General features: G+C 37.3%; 1 protein-coding gene across 4 annotated transcripts in view; it reads left to right on the top strand.

Annotated features, from left to right (window-relative positions):
• The window catches only part of ksr1a (kinase suppressor of ras 1a), a 73,682-nt gene that overhangs the window by 34,121 nt on the left and 24,062 nt on the right, over nt 1–15,499 (top strand). For all 4 annotated transcript variants that reach the window (XM_057821832.1, XM_057821833.1, XM_057821830.1 and 1 more), the window contains exons 2-4: nt 1,942–2,082; nt 7,660–7,807; nt 7,890–8,370. In XM_057821832.1, coding sequence (XP_057677815.1) covers nt 1,942–2,082; nt 7,660–7,807; nt 7,890–8,370 — 770 coding nt within the window. The remainder of the gene's footprint in view (nt 1–1,941; nt 2,083–7,659; nt 7,808–7,889; nt 8,371–15,499) is intronic.

Raw genomic sequence — 15,499 nt, 5'->3', positions numbered from 1 at the left:
GTGGCATTTTTTGCCATGGGGCAAAATGGATTTTGCCATGTGGCATTTTTTTTGCCATGTGGAGAAATGGATTTTGCCATGTGGCATTGTTTTTGCTGCATGGCATTTTTTTAACATGTGGCAAAATGGATTTTGCCATGTGGGTTTTTTTTTGCCATGTGGCAAAATGGATTTTGCCATATGGCATTTTTGTGCCACGTGGCATTTTTTTTACATATGGCATTTTTTGCCATGTGGCAAAACGGATTTTGCCATGTGGGTTTTTTTGCCGTATGGCAAAATGGATTTTGCCATGTGGCATTTTTTTGCCATGTGGAGAAATGGATTTTGCCATGTGGCAAAATGGATTTTGCCTTGTGGCATATTTGTGCCACGTGGCTTTTTTTTTTTTTTTTTTTTTACACAATGGCGTTTTTTGCCATGTGGCAAAATTGATTTTGCCATGTGTTTTTTTTTTTTGCCATGTGGCAAAATGAATTTTGCCATGTGGCGTTTTTTTTTTTTTTTTTTTTTTTTTTGCCATGTGGCAAAAAAATGCCACATGTAAAAAAAAAAAATGCCACATTGCAACATCCATTTTGCCACATGGCAAATATCACTTTTGGCTCTTGGTGTCTCTCAATTTTTCTTGGTACTAGTTTTCCCCCAGCATCTTGTTTCAAGCATTAACTTCCACCTTCCAAGTAAATAATGGAATGACATTTTGTGGGATGTTTTTCCTGTTTTAAAAAAAACCTATTGTGAAAACATAGTCCTTTTTATGTCAAAATTTTATTATGTTAAAAAAAAAAATCAACACAATAGAAACTGGATGCCATCCCATGGGGTCTAGCACACCCCCATGGTGTCCTAGATCTGGATGGTCCTTTTTCTCTTTGCCCTGGTTAATACGAGATATATGATTTTTCAACTGTGTTAACTTTTGAAGCGTCCCCGAGTCTTTATGGCAAAAATACAATGCACTAAGGCTCCATGTATAAAATAGATATTATTATTTCAATCTATTTGCTTTCTATTCCTCTTGTGCATTATTTTTTTCTTTATTTCTTTTATTTTTATTATTATTATTTTTTTTAAATTCTATTCATAATGAAATGCGATTCTTATGTATAATTTTATTTCCTATTTCGACTGTCTTTGTTTTTACGTCCTATTGATTTTAATGTGATTTTTATGATCTTCATGTGATGTAAAGCACTTTGAATTGCCTTGTGTTGAATTGTGCTATATAAATAAATTTGCCTTGCCTTGCCTTTGCATGCTATCCTCATTAAAATATGAAAACCTATAAATGCTTGGTTGATTTTAGTTCAAGCAGACACTGTTTTTTCATCTGTGTGATTTTGACAAAGATCAGATAAAATTTGATGGCGATTTTATGCAGAAATGTGAGAAATTCCAAAAGGTTCAGATACTTTATAATTATATATATATATATAATTTTTTTGTCATGAATGGGACACTCCACATGTTACAGCTGGGTCTCCCTAAAAAATCCCATATTAACCTAATTTGTAAGCAGTATACTGCTTTGTGTCAAAACTGATAGAGAATAAAATATAGATTCATAAGTTGGTAGTTTTATGCATTTATTATGAAAGTATTAATGGGTTAAAAAGTGAAAATTAGAGGAAAACCTCGCATACCGATTTACAGTCTGCGCTCCTGAATTTTCCGCTTGCGCCTCTAAAATTTTCAGTTGGGAGCCACTGTGCTCCTAGTGAAAAATGTGTGCATATTCATTCAAAGGTGTCTTGCACACCGGTGGTACTGTGTAACTAGGCAAACAATCACTGCAGGTATTTCGAGTTGTGTTGTTACATCAGGTGAAGAGCGGAAAGCCCAATGCACTACATATTGCCGATGTCCCGCTTTTGAAGCCCGGCTTCTTCTCTTGCTGCCCCTCAACTCGTGAGTCATGAAATCTATTGCCCCCCGCAGGTGAAGCTGGTGAAATACATCTGTAAACAGCTACAGTGCAAACTCAAAGTGCCAGAGACGGAGAGGCCCGACAACTTGGACAGCTATCCACGCTTGCGAGACTGGCTACGCACCATCAACTTACGACCGGAACTCATCCAGGTAGCCCTTTTAATTATTGTCTTAGTCTTTTGGACGAAAAGACTTAGTCTTCTTTATGTATTTTAGTCATTTGAAATGTGTTCGTCTAGTTTTCTTTGACGAAAACTCAAATTTCATCTAGTTTTAGTCGATGAAAACTCAAAATTAGAGATCGACCGATATGGGTTTTTCTGGACCGATACCGATCATTAGTAGTTAGACGGGCTGCTCAAAGTATAATGCCAATGCTGTCGCGCAGGGGTCCCCAAACTTTTTCCTTTGAGGGCCACATAATTTTAACTTTCTCTGATGAGGGGCCGGGGTCAGTTTGTAACAGAAAAAGTGTGACGATTGCTGGAGTGCCTAAATGTAAAAATGTATTGTTTTACAGAAAGCCACAATCAAATAACCCTTTCTGGATTCTTCACGGAACAAAAGTAAATAAAATAAAAATAATAATAATTAGGGCTGTCAAAATTATCGCGTAAACGGACGATAATTATTTTTTTTAATTAATCACGTTAAAATATTTGACGCATTTAACGCACATGCCCCGCTCAAACAGATTAAAATGACAGCACAGTGTAATGTCCACTTGTTACTTGTTTTTTGGTGTTTTGTTGCCCTCTGCTGGCGCTTGGGTGCGACTGATTTTATGGGTTTCAGCACCATGAGCACTGTGTTATCACTGACATCAACAATAGCGAGCTACTAGTTTATTTTTTGAATGAAAATTTTTCAAATTTTATTAAAGAAAACATTTAGAGGGGTTTTAATATAAAATTTCTATAACTTGTACTAACATTTATCTTTTAAGAACTACAAGTCTGTCTATCCATGGATCGCTTTAAAAGAATGTTAATAATGTTAATGCCATCTTGTTGATTTATTGTTATAATAAACAAATACAGTACTTATGTACCGTATGTTGAATGTATATATCTGTCTTGTGTCTTATCTTTCCATTCCAACATTAATTTACAGAAAAATATGGCATATTTTATAGATGGTTTGAATTGCGAATAATTACAATTAATTAATTTTTAAGCTGTAATTAACTCGATTAAAAGTGTTTAATCATTTGACAGCCCTAATAATAATATAATATAATATAATATAATATAATATAATATAATATAATATAATATAATATAATATAATATAATTAGGGCTGTCAAAAATTTTAATAATTTGACAGCCCTAATATAATATAATATAATATAATATAATATAATTAGGGCTGTCAAATGATTAAAATTTTTAATCGAGTTAATTACAGCTTAAAAATTAATTAATCGTAATTAATCACAATTCAAACCATCTTTAAAATATGCCATATTTTTGTGTAAATTATTGTTGGAATGGAAAGATAAGACACAAGACAGATATATACATTCAACATACGGTATATAAGTACTGTATTTGTTTGTTATAACAATAAATCAACAAGATGGCATTAACATTATTAACATTCTGTTAAAGCGATCCATGGATAGAAGGACTTGTACTAACATTTATCTTTTAAGAACTACAAGTTATAGAAATTTTATATTTAAACCCCTCTTAAAGTTTTCGTTTTAATAAAATTTGTAAAATTTTCAATCAAAAAATAAACTAGTAGCCCACCATTGTTGATGTCAATAATTACACAATGCTCATGGGTGCTGAAGCCCATAAAATCAGTCGCACCCAAGCGCCAGCAGAGGGCGACAAAACTAAAAAAAAAAACAAAAAAAACCACAAGTACCAAGTGGACATTGCACTGTGCTGTCATTTTAATCTGTTTGAGCGGGGCATGTGTGTTAATTGCGTCAAATATTTCAACGTGATTAATTTAAAAAATTAATTACCGCCCGTTAACGCAATAATTTTGACAGCCCTAAATATAATATAATAATAATAACAACACTATTAATCAAATAGATAATAACCAAATAACCCTTTCTGGGTTCTTCACAGAAAAAAGCCAGGAAATAAATAACACTATTGAAAAGAAAAAAAAAAATGTGTTCAGGGGGCCGGACCAAATGTGGAGGTGGGCCGTATTCGGCCCGCGGGCCGTAGTTTGGGGACCATTGCTGTAGCGGCTAATTTCTCCCATTGATTTTTTTTTTTCACAACATTTCAAAATGCATGCATGGTACGAAAAATATAATAATTACCTTAAATCCTCGAACATATCACTCCTGAGAAAATCCTTCCTGTTTGTATGCAGTACAGCTTTTGTACTTTTCCAACCTAAATTCGGCATTCGATCGCTGCATGAGACCGACTGCTAATAAATGAAGCGGAGTGTGGGACGGCCCCCTTCGGGAAGGCGTGACGCAGTGAATGGGGAATGTGTCACGTCAGTATATTATGAAGTCTATTGCTAGTGTAACGATTTCAAAACCGGTGTCATGTGGTCCAGTTTGCATGTATTTGTAAGGACTCTGGCAGCAGCATTCTGTACTAGCTGCAGCTTCCTGACTGATTTTTTATAAAGACCTGTAAATATACCGTTGCAATAGTCCAATCTACTGAAAATGAAAGGTTTTTTAATATCTTGTTTAGTCAGAAGCCCCATATTTCTGGCTATATTGATTAGGTGGTAATAAGCAGATTTAGTGATGGATTTTAGATGGCTATCAAATTTTAGGTCTGGCACTGGACTATAAACTGCAGGATTCAAAATGAGGGGAAAAAAGTAGCCGCTTATAGTCCAAAATTTACGTTATGTATTCAAACAGGACATACCTCAACAAAATCCATCATTGGCTTACACTTCCCTCTTTGGCAAATTAAGTGTAGCTGTCATTCCTCAGCATATTTGTTAGTCATATTTTACTGCATGTATTTTTTTTCCCTCCCTACCCTTGCTTTCCTTCCTGTACAGCTGCAAAGTGTCAGCTACTGTATGTTTTTCTTATCCTTGTTTGATTTGGTATTGTGACCTCACTGTAACGTGATCATTGAGGATGTTTCTTTTCCCTGTTATTTTTTTAATACACCTCATTCTATCATTTTCCAGTCTGACCACTTTTGTATTACTGTGTACTTTTCCTGTAATAACAAGCCTTCTCCATTTAGAATACTATTGTGTACATATTCAAATCACTTATGCTGCAAATTAAATCAACGGTGCGTGCAGGATAGCGTTCCTTTCGAAACCTGCCTTAATATGTTTAGTGTTGTCAGAGGTGGGTAGAGTTGCCAAAGATTTTACTCGAGTAGCGTTACCTCAAAATAATATTACTCAAGTAAAAGTAGTCGTGCAAAAAATGTACTCAAGTACAAGTAAAAAGTATTTACTGAAATAATACTCAAGTAATGAGTAAAATTGGAAGTGACCATATTTTTTTTGTCGTTTTGATTTTTTTAAAACAATGGTATTTTTCTCTGAGCACAAAGTTATCTATATGGACTGTTATTATGATACTGTACAATAACCCATTACATAATCACATTAAGCCAAAGAAATAATTAAAAAAGAAAAAAAATCATTGAATTCCGACGAGAGAAAAAAATATGTATGGCGGAAAACACTCGGGTGACTTGAAGTTCCGCTCTGAGACCCCCTATTTAGCCAACTTTAAAAATTGTTCGATATGTACGTGTGATACATCATTGGAAGGCTTAAAATCTTTAAAAAAAAAAAAAAAATTTTAAAGTTTAAAAAAAGGAAAGCTTAAAATCTCAATTTTCTGGAGGAAGAACATTTTTGAACAGGAGGGCATTTAAAAAAAAAAAAAAAAAAAAAAAATTTAACAGCAAAACCCTATCTGGAGGTGAGAGCAGAATTACAGACGCCATGACTTTAACAAGATATTATCGCGTACTGACCTTGTTTCGATCCATAAACTCCAGGTAGCATGTATCACCGAGTGTCAAGACACAGCTGTGAATGGCCACAGCTGGATATTTGGGGGATTTTATGGTTGAAACATGGTAATATAACAAGGGTCGCGATGCAGAAATCGCAGACATCACGGAGTGGTCGAGATTTTCTTTTTGATATGTTTACCTTTTTAAACGTTTTTTTTTTTCCTATTTGTGTTTGTTTGGATCGATTATTTATCATCAAACATATCGTAAAAAAATGTGACAGAAACAAAAAAAATACAATCAAGCGATAGTTATGAGGTAAATATCCGTGACTTTTTTACAGACGCCATTTTTTTCATTGTGACATCATTTGTTTAAAAGTTTAAAATGTGCGAGTGAATAATTTTTTAAAGACCTTTTTTTTTTAAACTAAATATTAGATATCAATTAATGATTCTAAACTAAAAATGACATTTACAATAATAAATATAATTAATTACCTTCATTTTATGGCTGGGTTGAAACAAAAGCGGTTGCGCGACGTCTGTAAATGGGGATTTCCAGGGTAAAACGGACAAATTAAAAAGAGTTTGGGTGCTTAATGCGCCATGAATCTGCTATTGCAGCATATAGACATATTGTTCTATCAAACACAAGTTTGTTTTTTTTTTTGCTTAAAATACAGCAGTTTCTTTTAAAGAGGAGTGCAAGAGCAGAAACTGCTTTTTCAGTCTTGTCTGTGTTTTCCTCCATGTATATGTGTATATATATATATATATGTGTGTGTAAATGCAGCATTATTCGTCCAAAGAACATGACTGCCCTCTGGTGGAGAAATAGTTCCTAGTTTGAATAGTGAAGCGTTCCTTCATAGTTACTATTTTGAAATTAAAATGATCATATCTCCGGTTTTCCGTGGTCAATCGGTACCAAATAAAAACTGGGAGAGAGTTTAAAATCTGCGCTTTCGAGAAATATTTGGGGAAGCGCTCTATATCAAATACTTCATTTTTTACTGTGCTTTAAAGGCACCAAATGATAGAAAAGGCTAGCGTGAAGCTAGAACGGCTAGCTTGCGTCTGATTGGTAGAATAAGGTCATGTGATTATTGTTGCGACGTGTCATTGGTGAACTCGGTAGAGCTACTCTTTTAGCATCTCTGGCTAAAAAAATAATACATCTAATATGTAGAATGCAGAAAAAATGGAACGACTCTTGTATTGCCCAAAGTAACAGAGTAAGTGTAGCGTTTTTCTTCACAAATCTTCTGAAGTAAAAGTAAAAAGTATAGCTTCATAAAACTACTCTTTTTTTTCCTCAAAAAGTTACTCAAGTAAATGTAACGGAGTAAATGTAACACGTTACTACCTACCTCTGAGTATTGTGTAGAACTGCAATGCATCTAACTTAGGAACCTCATTTTCTCCACCATCTAATTTAGTTCTACATTATGCAATTCTCCAGAGAAGAGCTAAAGAAGAGCTTAACTCATTGGGAGTTACACAATTGTCAGATTTTTCTTTGTTTACGTTTTTTAGTGATCCAGGCCTTGGTTTCTATCATTGGTATTTGGAACCACTTGACTGTGTATTTAAAAGGCATATTACTGGCAAAGCTTTGACATGACTGATAAGCAATTGCGTACTTCCCGTGTCCAAAAACAACATCCTCAACTGAAATGGCTTTATACTGGAGGATTTGACTGTATTGCTGTTGCCAGGGGCAACTACTTTTTACTACTTTTTAAAAAATAGAAATCCTACATTTCTGAGTTATATTTTTGCTTATGTGTAGGTAGTGGAAGCAAAGTTCTCCCTGGATGCCTTACTGCAGATGGCAAGTGCTCAGGTGAGGGACACCATGAAAAGGCTTGGATTCACGTCAGAAGAATGTGCACGACTAAGTGCTGCCCTCTCCTGCTTAAAAAGTGCAACTGAAGCCGGTAGGTGCGCTGTTGCCATCTGCCTGGGTTTTCCTTCACGTGTTCCGCAGCTCATACGATTCCACTTTTGTTTCCGACCCAGGAGGTGAAGTGAAGGACGACGGCACGGCTTGGTTGTCCGAGGCCACCAGGAGGGACAGCGGTTCTCTGCTGACCGCCGATCAGCTCTCCGGCCTGGGAAATCCGATCCGACCGCTCAGTCCTTCGCCTCTCGCCCGCCCTTCCAGCATCCATTCCGTGCCCTCCACCCCCTGCGCTACTTTTCCTCATCCCCGCTCCGGCTCAGTGTCGGCAGTCCCCACGCCCGAGCCGCAGACGCCGCACCTCCGTGCCGAAAGCCCCTTAGCCAACGCGTCCTCGGCTCGCTCGGCCCGGCTCCACGGCCACACTCGCACGCCGCCCGTCACGCCGCCGTCAAAGCGGCGTCACCGACTGAAGCCTCCGTGCACGCCGCCACCTCCGTCACGCAAAGTGCTACATCTGCTCCCCAACATCACCCTCACGCGCAGCAAAAGTCACGAATCGCAGTTGGGCAACCGCATTGAAGACCCGCTCGCCAACAAGTAGGTACAAGGGTTAGGTGACATTCAAAAATTGCAGTTCAATTCACAAGCGTATACAAACTATCGTCCAATATATGGGGCGCCGTTTGTAAAGCAGCTCATGCTGAAAATTACGACAACATTTTCTCACATTTAGCGCCACACTATGTTTAAAATGTGGTGTGAAAATTTTAGACACTTTTTTTGCACATTTACAACATTATTTAGCAACTTAAATATTTATTTTTAAATGATAAGTATTGGACCTGAATGATTAAATCCAGAACTAAATATTTAATTTAAATCTTAAATGTAAATCTTAAATTTATATCCTAAATATATATCTTAAATCTAAATGTTAAATATATATCTTAAATCCAAATGTGAAATATATATCTCAAATCTAATTGTTAAATTTATATCCTAAATGTAAATCTTAAATATATATCTAAATACTAAATCTAAATGTTAAATCTGAAAATGGTTGAAACTAAAAATGTCGATCGATCGGGTCCGATCACGTCATTTTCAAAGTATCGGAATCGGCAAAAAACTATCGGACATGCCTTTTTTTAATATAAATATATATTTTTTAATTCAATCGTTTTCTAATTGTATTTAACGTTACAGACAAAATGTCTTACCCTCATCCATACTCTTTAGTTTTGGCTTAAAGTAGGGCTATCAAATTTATCGCGTTAAAGGCGGTAATTCATTTTTTTTTTATTAATCACATTAAAATATTTAACGCAGTTAACGCATGCGCTGCACGACCCACTCATGCATTGTCGTGTTCAATCTATAATGGCGCCGATTTACCTATATATAGAGCTAAAAGGCAGCATAAAATGAGTAGAGTGAATTTTGGCAGTCTTTGGAGCCTTTATTAAATTGGCTAAAGCCTTAAAATCCCTCTCAATAATTAGAAATATCGTGGGAAAGCAATGTGGGGAAGAAAGGTAGTTGTTGATCTTTTTCTTTACACCCTATGTTATTTTCCAACGCAGAGAAGATATATCAATTGGTGCCACTACGCACAGTCATGGTTGCACTTCCCATCATGCATTTGGGCAGAACAGTTAAATGGCTACAGAATCATTTACTGAAAGCTCAACAAATACACTAGATGGAAATATTTAGTCACAATATACAAAGTCACATTTATCCTTTACAAGTTACAAGTCTTTCTATCCGTGGATCCCTCTCACAGAAAGAATGTTAATAATGTAAATGCCATCTTGAGGATTTATTGTCATAATAAACACAAATACAGTACTTATGTTCTGTATGTTCAATGTATATATTCGTCCGAGTTTTATTCATTTTTTTCTTAATGCATTGCCAAAAGGTATATGTTTGGGAAAAATTATCGGGAATGATTGGAATTGAATCGGGAGCAAAAAAAAAAAAAAAAAAGCAACCGGATCGGGAAATATCGGGATCGGCAGATACTCAAACTAAAACAATCGGATCGGATCGGGAGCAAAAAAACATGATCGGAACAACCCTAGTTGAAACTAAATACTTAGCTTAATATGCAACTTCACATGACTGGAAACCGGAAGTAACAAAATAAAAGCTGGAGCTGCTCAGACTGTTTGCTTATGTTGCTTGAAATTGAATAAAACCTACTTAACGGTAGCTGTCGTCTCTTGGACATGAATCATTGTGATAATAACAATATCTAGGTAAAATACACATTTAAGATAAACTATTTAAAGAATATTTTGTGTTTTTCGTGTCACTTTTGCTGACATGAGCCTAGTAAAGTTACTATGAATAGCCGCAAAGGGTCTCTGTTAGACTGGACTAAGCAAACAGTCTGAGCTGCTCCAGCTTTTATTTTGTTACTTCCGGTCTCCAGTCATGTCAATTTGCATATTAAGCTAAATATTTAGTTTCAACCGTTTCCAGATTTAACATTTAAACTTGGTATATAGATATATATTTAGGATTTAAATTTAAGATTTAAATTTAACATTTACATTTAAGATGTATATTTAACATTTGGATTTAAGATATAAATTTAACATTTGGATTTAAAAGATATACATTTAGGATATAAGTTTAACGTTTACATTTAAGATTTAAATTAAATATTTAGTTCTGGATTTAAAATCTAAGGTCCAAATACTTATTATTTAAAAATAAATTGAAGTTGCTAAATAATGTACATGTGGGGGGAAAAAAGTGCCTCTAAAATTTTTACACCACATTTTAAACACTGTGTGGCGCTAAATGTGAGAAAATGTTGTCGTAATTTTCAGCATGAGTTTGCTTTACAAACGGCGCCCCATACCAATAGTGTCTTTATTTGCCTTTCAGTACACTTGTATCCTCTCTGTCATCCACACTCGGCTTCCTCTGAATGTTTGGCCGAGGCTAATCCCTTCAAATTCCCAGAGATTATGAGTCATGTTCAAACAGGAAGTATTTCCTCGGACTAATGTTCGGAGGCGGCAAGTCAAACACACGCACAATCTTCCTTGCTCTCTGTCCATTTGGATGGACATGCACAAACAACTGCTGTGTTTATCCATCATATCCTGTCTGTGTATGGGAGGCTTAACTTTTTCCAAGACACAAATTAACACCACGGGCTGATTCAACGACCTTGTATGTAGTGCCGCAACGATTAATCGATTAACTCGAGCATTCGATTAGAAAAAAAGATTCGAATTAAATTTTGCTGCTTGGAGTATTCGATTAATTAAAGTGGCGTTGCAATGGTTTGTTTTTGAAAGTGTTTGCATTTAGTTTTATTGATTTGGGTGGATACACTGCCCTCTAGTCTGCCTCATTTTACATGGCCGAATCCAGCTGCTTCTTGTTAAGACCAACATAAGTTAGGTTTTTGTTTGAGCTAGTTTTTTTTTTCAATGCATTCGTTATTTAATTTAAAGGTATATTTAGCAAATTTTTGTGGGAATATGTGTCTGAACCATTTGTTAAGAGCGTTGTTAAAAAAAAAAACTAGTATTTTATAGTATTTAAGCTAGCGGACTTGTGCTGTGTAAGTTAGCCAATTTTTCTTTTGTTGTACATAGATCTTTTTTTATACCGTTTGAAGCTCAGTTCAGGTATTTTAATTTTTTTATATTCTGTAACCGATTACTCGATTATTCGAACTAACTAGTTCATCGATTAACCGACTACTAAAATAATCGATAGCTGCAGCCCTACTTGTATGCAAGGGTGGAATGGGCCTTGTACAATATGACGATATACAGAGGTATGAAAAAGTACCTGAACTTCTTGGAATTTCTCACATTTCTGCATAAAATTACCATCAAATGTGAGCTGATTCTTGTCAAAATCACACAGATGTAAAAACAGTGTCTGCTTTAACTAAAACCACCCAAACATTTATAGGTTTTCATATTTTAATCAGGATAGCATGCAAACAATGACAGAAGGGGGAAAACAAATAGGTGAACCCACTGCCTAAAGAGACTTCAAGAGCAATTGAAACCAATTTTTCCCCAGTATTTTAAGTCAGGTGTGTGCCCATGCACTGATGAGTGGTTTAAAGCTGCCCTGCCCACTATAAAACACACACCTGGTAAGAATTGTCTTGATGAGAAGCAATGTCTGATGTGCATCATGGCTCTGTCAAAAGAGCTGTCTGAAGACTTGCGATCAAGGATTGTTGATTTGTATAAATAAATATTAATTCCTGGGTCACTACCTGTTCTGTAACCCAAAACCAACAGAAAGTTGATTCACTTCCTTTTTTGTAACCCAAAATCCAAAGGAAGTGAGCCATAAAATGCCCCAAAATCAACAAGAAATGACTGTAAAACAATGGGTAATGGCTGAAAATGACCTCGTTATCTGGCATTGGCTGCCACGGAGGGCCATAGAAGTGGGAGGATCCTGCCATCACAGTTCAAATGGATTGGACGTCTAGTAGAAATCGATTATTAGATGCACCGCAATTCGACACGTGACGATTGGATAACGATTCATAAAGGTTAAAAAAACGATGATTTTCCCTCATAACTTTATGACAGCCGCTCGTAGCGGAAGGAAATCCAAGATACGTCTGCCACCTAGACACCGTTAACAGACTTGGAGTGAGATTTACTCCTTTTTAAAAGACTGGAAAATAAATTTGTGTATGAGACAGGCAGGAACAGCGATCGCGCTTTTGTGCGCAAGTTATTTTTTAGAGCGAGAGGGGAAGAGAGATAGTTCGTTGCTCCTTGTCTTTCAGATGTCCAGCAGTAGTTTTAAGGCATTTCAATTGAAAAATGTCCCGAGTGTGTTGCTAGGACCTGTGTGCGTCTATAAGAGGCGAATACACGAACCCTCTTCTACTGTTTAAAGCCTGAGTTATACTCCCGCGTTGCGGTGACGGCGTAGCGACTACGGCGTCATTCGACATTCGATAGTTCTGCGGTGAGGGAACGCGTTGCTCTGTAATTCACCGCCAAGCCACTAGAGGGATGTGGCGTTATGTTTGTACGGTTTTGGGGCATGCTTGTTTACTTCCGCTAGTCGGAGAAAAAATAAACAATGCAAGATGGAACTTTTGAAAGTAAATATTCTGCTCATCAACACTGAATAAATATTGAACATACAAATGTTGACGGGCAGGCGACGCAGAAGACGGTTTCGAGGTGGTCTGGCCGACTTCTGATGCCGCACAGAGAGTTTTAGACTCGGGTGGAGAGAGCTAGCTGTGGCGGATAGCTTCAAACTGGCGTCGAGCACTGCGTTCAAGGTCTGCAAAGCCCTCCAGCCTGATTTGTTTGCCGTGTCCTACAACCAGCCAGTGGGAAGCCATAGCAGATTTCTGGCGTCTAGGGAACTTCCCAAACTGCGTTGGGAGGCTTGATTTTAAGGTTATCATAAAAAGCACCGAGGCACTCTCAATCAGTGATGATGTATTGTGTGTGTGAACTGTCTGTTATTGAAAATTAAAGATCAAAACAACTCTTTTGACACCAAATCTGTGCTTTATTCTTCATATACTTGAAACATATGTACACAGTAAATGATGAAGTGCACCAACCAAAAATACGACATAAAGTGATAAAAAGTTGGCAGTTTTTGGCCGACTGTGTCACCGCTTCGTGTGGCCACTCGATTCCGACCACCCACGTCTCGGTGGTTCTTCCATTTATTTATTTTTTCGATCGCCGACCTTGCCATTTGGCAGTCACAATAATAATTTCTTGACGAGACTTGCTCTTCGATGATACTCCCGTCGGCTTGGTGCATTTTTGCGTGTAGAAAATAATGTTTGATTCTATTCTACAATGGCGGTGTTTTCGCCCGGAAACAACAGTCTGAGCGGACCAATCACAGTCCGTTTTCGCTACGTCTACGCGTCTACGCGACGCGAAGGTTAGAAAAATCGAGAGGTGCGCGTCAGGCTACGGCGTAGGGTCGTAACTCGATTCTTCCTTGACGGCGTAGGTCTGACGCGGAAGTATAACTCGGCCTTTAGTCTTTATTGTTGTTGTTTTTGAGACGTTAATAGTTAGTGCCGAGCGCTAAACTAATTCGCTAACGTGTATTTCATATGCAGAACGTGTAAAACCATGACTAAGTACAGCGGTAACACTACAAACATGCGAAACAGTACAGAAATCTGTTGTTGCAAGTGCTGCCTGGGAGCCGACAGGCGATTGCGCGCGTGGCCGGTCAGGGAGAGAAGAAAGTGCGCGCGCTGTAATGAATGTGTGTGTGGCGATGTTGGAGGCTGGTGGACTTTTTTATGTGCTCGGCAATAAACGCCACAAGTTAAAAGTGATCAAGAGCAGTTGTGATTTCCACCTGTCACTCCAAGAGTTACACAAGGGAGGCAACACTGTGAAAACAAAGTATATTGGTTAAAAGAAGTCTTATTTCTAAAGACACTTTGTTTGTGTCTAGAAAATGTGGAATTCATTCCACCAGTGTAGATTTTATTGTATTGTTGAGAGAAATAAGTACTCCCTTTAAAATGGTTAATGTTTTTGCTCTTTCTTGTAAAAAAATAAATAAAAAAGCAGCTTAAGGGCAGCTTTTTCTGTATAGGCATGTTTCCCTCGTTTGTGTTGAATCACAAGGATATTTGTTTGGCTTCTTTATTAATCAGTAAGTTACGATGCATCGACAATCATGATAATCGTGACAACCCTGATCATCGTCAATACCGTGATCACCGTTCAAAAATAGAATCGTAGCACCCTAAGTCGTAATTGAATCAAATCGCCTGGGTGCCTAAGATGGCACACCCCTAACGTCTACTAGTGATAAACTTACAGCAGAAGGATGACGATAGCTTGATTTTCCTGTTCTGTTCTGTTGTTTCCTGCCCAATGTATCGATAATCGTTGTATCGTGAGATCATCGTTATCGTGAGCCCTGTTTCGCAAATCATATCCTATCTTGAGGTACCAAGAGGTTCCCACCCTTAGATCCAAGTACATCGGTCTGCGAAGTCCTGGGTCATTAACACAGCTGCCACTGATCAAATTGCTTTTACATTGTGTTCACAAATGCATCATATAAAATAGCCCATATCATGATAATTTTTCCTATATCGCACACTACGAGTAATACTTAGACTCCGTTTGTGGTCGCTCACATACATGTGTGTGTCCTTGAAACTTTGCTTTGGCTGCTAGTGATATCACTGACAGTCCTGTGCCAGTCGTTTTTAGCCACTCAAATGTCCCTTTCTCTAATCCTTCTTACATAACACATTGGAAGCCATGCGCTCGCTCGCTGCACGTTCTGTCTCTGATTTTTACTGTAGCTCAAGGGTCACATTGTGCTTTTACATGTGAGAACTGAGGTTTAAAAAAAAAAAAAAAACTTGTTGAACTCTCTGGCTGCCAATGACGTCAATAGACGTCCAATCCTTTTGGACCTGCTGCCAGCCACTCACAGTTCAAATGAATGGATTCAGTGGTACTGCAACATGCTCGTTTACGGTTGTTTCTGTGAATACTGGAATATCCCACGGATAAATCAATGGATTTGCAACAACAACAACTATAAAGACAGTTAGCCCCTTGTATCACATCTCATATCCAAATATGACCGAAATGGAAAAATAAAATTGCTATGGATTCAGGGATCGACAATATAAATGGCCCGGACATACTTTTAAAACCGTCATGGCCACCAGAATGCTACAACCACTGGCCCAGGG

This window comes from Corythoichthys intestinalis, chromosome 18 (genome assembly GCF_030265065.1).
Source record: "Corythoichthys intestinalis isolate RoL2023-P3 chromosome 18, ASM3026506v1, whole genome shotgun sequence".
Taxonomy (NCBI): Eukaryota; Metazoa; Chordata; class Actinopteri; order Syngnathiformes; family Syngnathidae; genus Corythoichthys; species Corythoichthys intestinalis.
The sequence above is the reverse complement of the archived record's forward strand: the minus strand, read 5'-3'. Positions and strand labels throughout refer to the sequence as shown.